This window comes from Chenopodium quinoa, unplaced genomic scaffold, assembly GCF_001683475.1.
Source record: "Chenopodium quinoa cultivar QQ74 unplaced genomic scaffold, ASM168347v1, whole genome shotgun sequence".
Taxonomy (NCBI): Eukaryota; Viridiplantae; Streptophyta; class Magnoliopsida; order Caryophyllales; family Amaranthaceae; genus Chenopodium; species Chenopodium quinoa.
In genome coordinates this window covers 262,404-271,610 of record NW_018744704.1, presented here as the reverse complement: position 1 = coordinate 271,610, position 9,207 = coordinate 262,404, and the positions used below count along the sequence as shown (strand labels likewise).

At 41.0% G+C, this 9,207-nt stretch overlaps 2 protein-coding genes across 2 annotated transcripts; both read left to right on the top strand.

The window, feature by feature from the left end:
• Positions 1 to 1,076: 1,076 nt before the first annotated feature.
• On the top strand, positions 1,077 to 3,500 carry LOC110702839 (protein FAR-RED IMPAIRED RESPONSE 1-like). The gene is made up of 3 exons (XM_021880582.1): positions 1,077 to 1,136; positions 1,838 to 3,216; positions 3,434 to 3,500. Exons 1-3 carry the CDS (start codon positions 1,077 to 1,079, stop codon positions 3,498 to 3,500), a joined length of 1,506 nt encoding a protein of 501 aa, XP_021736274.1.
• A 96-nt stretch (positions 3,501 to 3,596) lies between these two features.
• Positions 3,597 to 5,020, top strand: LOC110702838 (protein FAR-RED IMPAIRED RESPONSE 1-like). Its single transcript, XM_021880581.1, has 3 exons — positions 3,597 to 4,613; positions 4,702 to 4,875; positions 4,979 to 5,020. Exons 1-3 carry the CDS (start codon positions 3,597 to 3,599, stop codon positions 5,018 to 5,020), a joined length of 1,233 nt encoding a protein of 410 aa, XP_021736273.1.
• Positions 5,021 to 9,207: the final 4,187 nt, after the last annotated feature.

The following is a 9,207-nucleotide window of genomic DNA, read 5'->3' as shown; positions in this document are numbered from 1 at the left end:
GCTCACTATTTCATCAAAATCACTGAAAAATATGCAACGGGCAACACTTGATGATTGCAGACTCACCATCAAATCCTAAGTCTTATACTTGTTTTCCGCTTTCGGCCATCCATATATACCAAACGCCCTCCATACTACATCACCCGAACCGTCTAGTACATTTACTACAATGTGATGTTTTGAAAAAGAGATTAAATCCACCGACACATCACGCCACCATAGTCCCACTCTTCCAGACCTTCGTCCCTCACTACTCAAGCAAATCTCATTTTCAAACCTACACCTACTCTTTATTCTTTCAAGGACACTATCACACACCTTTGTCTCCATTCAAAACACAAAATTTGGCCTCTCCCTCTACACAGAGAGTACGAACCGTCCATGGGTTGCCAAGCCCATAGACGTTACAGCTTTGGAGTTTCATAGTCGTTCGAGGGCTTGGTTTTCTCCAAGACCCTCAACTTTATCAGATTTTGCAACATCGAAACTGCTCACAACACTTCAATTTTTAGCACAATTCTCCCCAACCTCTATTGCCTCAATACTAGTACCACATATAAAGTTCCGTTTAAGCGATCCACCTAGTCCTACCGAAACATCATACGCCCCTTGACAACTCTCCCTCATGATCACATCATCCCCTTTCAACTTTTTAGTCCAACTCTCCCTCCGCTTTTTGGTACCCGGTTCCACCTCTTCACCCATATTGCTATTGTCACTCTTAAGCAGAGAATTGTCCACCACCACAACTACAGGATTAATTCGTATCTTTAGTGCCCCCACCCTTCTCTCATTCTCCCTCCAGACAAGGCCCCATATCCCTCATACCCCGTATTTCATCAATTTTCTCCTTTCCCGCCTCCCTCTGCACATTCACACTCCCTTCTATATTTCCTGGCATATTATCCCTCTCCCTCTCTATTGACAAAGTAACCTGTTTTGGCCTCAAAACCAGCTTATTTGACTGCTCACAAACTGTGAGAAGGGTAGCCATCGTTGGGGATCTCACTTCCTTTATGCCCATGGCCCTTTAAAAGTCTAGGACTTTACACTTTTTAAGATGTGTTAGGATTTGAATGAGGAAATCTCTGTTTCTCACCGTGAGAAACAAAAATGTTTCTCACAGTGGCATTTCTGTAATAAAATTGATGTTTTTCACTTAATGGGATGCTGACTAGGATGCTGACTGGAATTAGTGAAAACGGAGCTTCCTTCCACTGTTAACGGAGCTTAGCTGAGGCGGGAAACTATTCAACACGTCAAATCGCTTCTCTTTCTTCTTCTATTCTCTTTCCTCTGTTCTCTTTCCTCTGTTTTCTGTTCTCTTCTCTTCTTCGTCCAGTCGCTTCCCCCACTGCCTATCAATCTTCACACTATCTTCACACATCTTCGAGTTGATAATTCGAGACCCAGTTGAATTAACAGGTAGTTTTCTGTTTAGGTAATTCTCTTTCTTCGTCTAGTCGCTTCTTCCAGTCGAAAGTAATGGTATTATGAGGTTAATGGCTCTGTTTAAAATGGGTGGGGGTCTGAGGTTGCTGGAAAATGGCCGAATGATTTTGTTGAAAATGCAATTCATACTTTTTTTGATAATGTGTTGTCTTCGTACGTTGAAACAAATCCCTCCTGTTATTTTTTGAAGATTGGTTGTACTGTATTACTTTGGTGGTTGTTCAACTGGTTGATTGATTTGTGTTGGTTGGTTGTATTTCTGTATTTGGGTCGAATTTGTGCTTTGAAAACGTGTTGTTAATTAAATGGTTTTATTTTTATTGTAATTTGGTTGATTAACTGGTTTTATTTGTATTGTAATTATGCTCGTGTTCTGTATTTGAAGGGTGAATTGTTTTTTATGGAGAAGACTGGTATTATGACCGATATTATGGAAATCGAAACTGAAGGCGTTATTAGGGGCAGTGAGGTTGGTGTTGGTGACTGTGGTAGTGTCGTGAAGTTTAGGAGTAATGTTGATATGGAGGAGGAGGAGGGCAATGATATGGAGGGTATAGAAGACATAGTTGTTGCAGATAGTTGTGCTGAGGGTGTTGGTGCAGCTGACATGAATTCGAATGTTAGGTATTTATCCCCCGTGAAAACAATTCATACGACTCACACTGTGGTTGGTAGCAACGAAATGCGTGTAACTGTTGAGGAGCCTAAGGAAGGGATGGTTTTCCGGTCTTGGCAAGAGGTTGAAGCCTACTATAAGGAGTATGCTGAGCAGATGGGGTTTGGAGTGTCAAGGGTTCAAGGCGTAAATTCTAAGACGGTGGACAAACAAAGAATTGCAAGCACGTGGAGGTGTGAGTGTTGGGGTAAACCCGACATGAGGGCTAGGAGGGCAGCGAAGAAGAGGGCAAAGGCAATAGGTGTTGGAGGTTTAGGTGGTTTAGTTGATGGGGTGGTATGTGAGGATGAGTTAAGTCGTAGGAAGAGGACTTCGAAAAAGTGTGAATGTGAGGCCCGTGTTTATGCTAGAGTGAATGAAGATGGCATGTGGGTGTTGAAGACAGTGCACTTAAAGCATAATCACAAGGTTGATCCGGCAAATTCTAAGCTTGTGAAGGAGTACCGCATGAAGAAAATGACCTCAACAGTGAAGAAGAAGCTGATGGATTTCTATGAGCAAGGTTTACCAATTTCTCAAATACACGGTTACATGGCGACCGAACGAAATGGTAACATGGCTCTCACCGTCAAAGATTTACAACATGAGGTGTACAAGGCTAGGCGGTTGAAGATGGTTGGAGGGGAATCGGTGGCAATGATGGAGTACTTTGAAAAAATGCAATCCGGCAACCAAAATTTTTTCCATGCTCAACGTTTGGATGAAGAAGGGAGGCTTAAGGATGTGTTGTGGGTGGATGCAAGAAGTAGGGTAGCTTATGAGGACTTTGGTGATGTGGTTTTCTTCGACGCGACATACCTAACAAATGAGTACGAGCTCCAATTTGCGAACTTTGTCGGTGTGAACCACCATGGGCAGTCGTTGTTGTTGGGATGTGCTCTTGTTTCACATGAAGACTGCGATACGTTTGCGTGGATATTCCGACAGTGGCTAGCTTGCATGAACAACCGAGCTCCTAAAGCCATTTTGACCGACCAAGCGGCAGCTATGCGAAGGCCCCTAGCTGAAGTCATGCCGAACACGGTTCATCGTTGGTGCATATGGCATATCATGAGCAAGATCCCTGAGAAACTTGGCAAGTGTGCACGGTATGTTGTGATATTCTGCCAATTTAAATTTATACAAATCTGAAATCTCAAGGTCTTGAGATCAGTTTCATAGGAAGAATAAACCGAATCACTTATTAAAACAAAGGCCTTGAAATTCAAGTAAAAGCTGATAGAAAGGCTATTGACTTTTCAACAGACTGTAAAATTGCGAGTTAAAATGCTGTTTTGTACTCTAACGTTGGACATTTTTGTCTAGTTACCAAGATTTCATCAACCCCCTCAAAGAGCTGGTGTATGAGAGCTTTGACCCCGAGGAGTTCTAAACCCGATGGGCAGAGTTTATAGCCGAGTATAAGTTGGAGGAAAATGAATGGCTTCAAAGCCTACACAAAGAGAGTCGTATGTGGGTGCCTGCTTACATGAAAGAGTTTTTTTGGGCTGGTATGAAGACCACACAAAGGGTGGAGAGCATCAATCGGTTTTTCGATGGCTATGTTAACCGCAAAACCAAACTACATGAGTTTCCTGAAAAGTATTGCAAGGCCTTGGATCAACGCGTTCGAGATGAAGTGAGTGCAGATGAGCGTTGCTCGAAGTACCTTAGGAGGTTGGTTAGTGGCTTCAAAGTGGAAAAAATATTTCAAAAGTTATACACGGACAACAAGTTTCAAGAAGTTCAAAAGGAGTGTACGAGAATGATGTATTGCAACGTCCGAGGAGAGAAGGTGTTGTCTGAAAACCTTATTCAGTATTCGGTGGTCGATCGTGTATGGATAGTACCTCCCGGTGGCAGTGAGGATGTCATTACAGATAGGCGAAGAACCTACAATGTTACTTTCTTTCAAACGACAAATGAGGTGCAGTGTGACTGTAGGAAGTTTGAGACAAGTGGCATACTTTGCAAACACTGTATTAGGATTCTCAATGAAAACTTGGTTGAAGATCTGCCAGAGAAGTACATTGTAGCCCGTTGGCGGAAGGACATACCCCGGAAGCACACTAGGGTGAAGGTGGCCTACCATGATCCGGGCGACACTGTCACTGTGAAGAGATTCAATAAAATGATGGGAAAATTCGAGCCCTTATGTGAAACCGCTGCTATGGTGGATTATCAAACGGTCCATATGGTATTGGAAACACTGTCAAAGCTTCAATTAGCTGTTAATGACCGTAGGGACAAGAAGAGTCAGCAGAATGTTCCGGTAGTTAGTACACTATCATCATCAGCAGGTGAAGACATAACGATTTCCTCAGTTAGGAAGCCCGCTCCTACTGCTCCTGCAGAGCTCGGAGACCCCTGTCCAGCTGCCATGGACCCAGTTCTCAAAGACCCTATAATTAAGAAACGGAAAAGGGGCAGGCCTAAGGGTTCAAGGCACAAAACGTTAGCTGAAACTGGCTACAAGAAAACCAACAAGAATAAGAAGCCTAGTCCTGTTAAGATTTATGCTTTGTTCTTTGTTCAATAACTGCTTATCCTGTTATTATTCTATTCACTCTCTAACTGTTGTTATTATTCTATAGGACGCAGGAGATGATGTTGGTGTTGAGGAGGATGCAGGAGATGGTGTTGAGGAAGAAATGGTGTTGCAGGAAATGGTGTTGAGGATGCAGGAAAAGGCAGGAACGGGAGAACCAGGTAAGACAAAGGGGAAGGGCATTCCAATCGAGGGGAAGTCAAAAACGTCTTCTCGACCTGTAAGTATGAAGGACCAAGTTTATGTCATTCTACTTCCAGTGATTATTTATATCACATTTAACTAACGGCCGGTGAGTGACCATTTAAGTTTGCTGATTACAGGTAAAGCACAAACGTCTTGATGAACTAATGGCCGATGAGTGAGTCATGTTTAAATATGAAGACTCTGAGCATACAAGAAACAAATATTTTACTGGAGCGTATGAAGACTTTTAGGATCTTAAGATGAGTTTCAAAGCAAAAGATTGGATAAATTGATTGAATTTCAAAGTTTTGAGATTCAACTCAAAGCTTGTAAGTTAAACTGAAATGTGATCATAAGCATTTGAAAACATGTGAAACAAAATCAACAATGTGTTGTTCAAAGAAAGTTTATTGGGTTAGATGTTCAAAATAAGTCGCTCGATTACAAATGACATTACATTAGTAGATTCTCACAAACCATAGTCCAACAAAATGACATTACAGATGCTTTAATTAGACAGAACATCATAGACAGAACATCCTTCACCATCAGCAGGCAGTATGGACGCACTTGGTACTAGTCTTCACTGTAACTAGAAACCTGTTTTCCAACATTCAAATGAAAGGATTAGTGAGTTAATTAACCTAATAATATGATTTTTTTAAACGACATTGAGGGAGTTCAACCTCAAATGCTTTAACGGTGCCCATAATTCGGTCATCATCATTCGAGTCATCAGTACCTATCAGCATGGTCGACTCCACCCTATGAGGATCGTAAAACACCACGGTCCCTCCGAGCAAACCTCCACCCGCGCCATGCCGCCAAGACATAGTTGTGCCTAGTTTCGCTAGAATCCTTTCACAATTGGTGGAAGTTTCCCCCACCTCTGTCACTATCATCAGAATTGGGTTATGGGTTGCAAAAATTTGTTCAAAGTGGTCGATAAAGGATGGACGTGTGATCCTCCGACCATTCCAAAGCACAACAACAGCTCCAATGTCCAGTTTTTCATCGTTACCTTCTAGCTCCGGACGAAGGGCGACAGATTGGTAGCGGCTTGTCAGGTCATCTGGGATGAACTGCCCCCTAGACACGGTGTAATTGATCTCCGTGATAGGAGACCTTACCTAAACAGATGTTGAGCATGCCATGTTAAAGTCCTTGTACTCAGCAATCTTGTTCAAAACCATGTTGCAATATGTTATATTATGAGCTCTACAGGTTGATGATAGTGGACTTTGCTTTTATTTCTTATTTTAATTTGCAAGTTATATTCTGCCTTAGTTTCACAGTTTGTTTTTTAATTGTTGAAGTACATTTGAAAGCCTTGAAACTAATTTCAAGCCTTTTCGACAAGCTACGTTATTCCGCAACTTAAAATTATTATGATTAACTTTAAGTCCGTCATTGAAACCAGGTATAACTAATTTCAATTAAATTAAAATTACTCAACGAACAGTAGAACTAATCAAGAAACCCGACCCTACAAGTGGATAAATCTGTGTACTTCAGAACTACCATCAAAACTTAAATGTTATGGAACAAAAATTGGCATCAAGTAAATTAACTTAAATTTAAAATTAAATTAGGTCATATTGGACCCAGAAATTACGGTAAAATTAGACGAGACGGAGGGTACGTATGTATTTTACCTGCAAGAACAGAACATCATCCGTGTAGCTGCCGAAATCGGCTTTGAAGCCAGCCACTCTGAGGGAGTATATAGGGCCACTCGTTGGTATTATTGGCTTTGGGTCTATCTTGTCCATCAACAATTTCGGAATGATTTTGGTTGTACCCTCGTACTCGACATTATCATGTTTTTCCAGCTCACGAATGGCAGCTTGTACCTCCGGTTTACCAACGACATCAGCAATGTTGGGTAAGTGAGCCGGAAAAATCTGACCGGCCTCATTGACCATCATCATCCTGTCCATCCGGTGCTGCTCTTCTTTAGGGTTGGCGACAATTTTCCTCAGAATATCGTATTCAATGACATGCAAGGTCAATTTTCCTCTTTGGCTATGAAAATAGACATAGTCATTGAAGTTCATTTCTTGAACAGGGTTCGTGTTGTACTTGAAACAGTGTTTGGCGTAATCAATCGCCATAGCCGTGAAGAACCCAGGTGGATAAGGCACTTCTTGGTTAGGTTCCATGGTGGGAAAGAAAAAAAGAGAAAAGAGGGTAGGTTGTAAGAATAAATAAATATTTCTACAAGTTCATAGGGGCCAAAGAAGTTCATAGGGCCAAACACTGTTTCGCTGCTCGTTGTCAACTTCACTGATTGACTAGTACCATAAGTTGGATAAGTTCCAGTAGGCCGCCGACTGACATACGCTTCTCAAGGCAAGAGTTGTCATTGTCAACAGCAGCCCGACTGACACATGGTTACTGCGCATGTCATTGTCCAACAGCAGTCCGACTGACCTTTGGCATTCAGTTGTCATTGTCAATAAGGTGAATTACCGTGTCCTTGTACTAGAATCGCGTGAATTAAGGTGAATTACCGTGGTGAATAAGTTAATCCGTGTCCCTTTAGCACGTCAAATATCCTAGACACTCAATCGTGAAGCGTATCTTCGGTATAAACTGGTATAAACATATCCATTTTCAAATTCTAGTTACCTGGTATAAACTTTAAAAAAAAGGAATATCGATACTTTGATCAACTATAATTACAGTAACTGGTTTATGTCTACGTTACGTTATGCATAATAACATCACGTTCATGAATTAGATGAACAATAGATGCAACAACGTCACGTTCATCAATTAGAGATGGATACAATTGACAATGAGACGAACAATACAATCAAATATTTCGGCTAGAACATTAGATGGAACAATTGAACTTCGATGATTAACTAGATGGTGAACAATTGACAATGAACGTCGCTACTTCGTTCAACTACTTATATAGGCGAATTCAGTGAACTAAAAAGCTATGATGAACGAACGGCGGATTACAGTATCCAAAAATCAACTGTTACATTATTTTTAAATTTGACTAAGTATTTAATACAACAACTTACGATCAAATAATAGGGTAGGTTTCAGGTTTTTAGGGTTTAGGGCTTAGGGTTTAGGGTTTAGGGTTTAGCGTTTAGGGTTTAGGGTTTAGGGTTTGTACGGTTTAGGGTTTAGGGTTTAGGGTTTAGGGTTAAGGGTTTAGGGTTTTTAGGGTTTAGGGTTGAGGTTTTAGGGTTTAGGGTTTGTAGGGTTTAGGGTTTAGGGTTGAGGGTTTAGGGTTTGTAGGGTTTAGGGTTTAGGGTTTGTAGGGTTTAGGGTTTAGGGTTGAGGGTTTAGGGTTTAGGGTTTAGGGTTGAGGGTTTAGGGTTTAGGGTTTGTAGGGTTTAGGGTTTAGGGTTTAGGGTTGAGGGTTTAGGGTTTGTAGGGTTTAGGGTTTGGAGGGTTTGGAGGGTTTGGAGTGGGTTTGGAGTTTTTTGAGGGTTTGGACGGTTGAATCTGCAACACAATATTTACGATGCACAAATAATGGGGTTGAATCTGCAGTGGTTGCTCCCCCTTATTTTAAATTTATGAAACGGTTGCACTTGGATTCTTATTTCCGATCCCTTTTCGGATTTGATCAAAGTTGCTTTTGTCCAATATCGGATATACAGCTCAACAACTAAATACAATTACATAATATGGGGGTAACTCATATGTCGTCATCATTATTAGTTTTTATTTTGCAACCAGTTTTTATTAGTTTATATTAAATGCAGTGGACTTAGTAGTATAATACTCCGTAATATCATTCCAGCGTTTATTTTGCAACCAGTCTAATTAAGTAACTAACTATATACATAGTAATTAAGTAACTGACTTATCAGTATGTCTAAAACGAGTCTTACTTAGTGTTGTTAACTATTTAAGGTAATCCAAGGCAAATTGCGTATCATGTAATTAAGGCAAACTAGAATCTGATACATAGGAAAACAATGTTAAAAACCAGTTATAAAACCGGAACTAAATTCAAACCGACCCGATTTCATACCGAATCAATTTCACACCGAATTTATACCGAATCGATTTCAAACCAAATTCAAAGTGACCCGATTTCATACCGAATCGATTTCAAACCGAACTTTAAAACCGTTATCATACTATTGTATCACTGCCAAAAGAAACGCAAAATTCGGGTTAACATATTCCTAGTTCACACCCACGAGACATATATTCCTATATTACACACAAAAACAGCAGTATCACCCACTCACAGATATTCAATCCAAATGAGTTCCTCCACCCCTTCAAACCTAAACCCCCACGGTGGTTCCAGCCCTTCCATACCCAGCCCACCACGGAGGAATAGGGAGACTATGACCGGCCGTCACAGCCTACTGGAGCAGTACGC

What these genes read in the sequence shown, in the direction of transcription:
- LOC110702839 (XM_021880582.1), top strand. Translation starts at nt 1,077, where the DNA reads ATGAGGAAATCTCTGTTTCTCACCGTGAGAAACAAAAATGTTTCTCAC. An exon ending in TTTCTCACAGTGGCATTTCT is followed by an intron (nt 1,137 to 1,837) that starts GTAATAAAATTG and finishes CTGTATTTGAAG; the next exon opens with GGTGAATTGTTTTTTATGGA. An exon ending in AAACTTGGCAAGTGTGCACG is followed by an intron (nt 3,217 to 3,433) that starts GTATGTTGTGAT and finishes ATTTTTGTCTAG; the next exon opens with TTACCAAGATTTCATCAACC.
- LOC110702838 (XM_021880581.1), top strand. Translation starts at nt 3,597, where the DNA reads ATGAAAGAGTTTTTTTGGGCTGGTATGAAGACCACACAAAGGGTGGAG. An exon ending in AGAATAAGAAGCCTAGTCCT is followed by an intron (nt 4,614 to 4,701) that starts GTTAAGATTTAT and finishes ATTATTCTATAG; the next exon opens with GACGCAGGAGATGATGTTGG. An exon ending in CAAAAACGTCTTCTCGACCT is followed by an intron (nt 4,876 to 4,978) that starts GTAAGTATGAAG and finishes TGCTGATTACAG; the next exon opens with GTAAAGCACAAACGTCTTGA.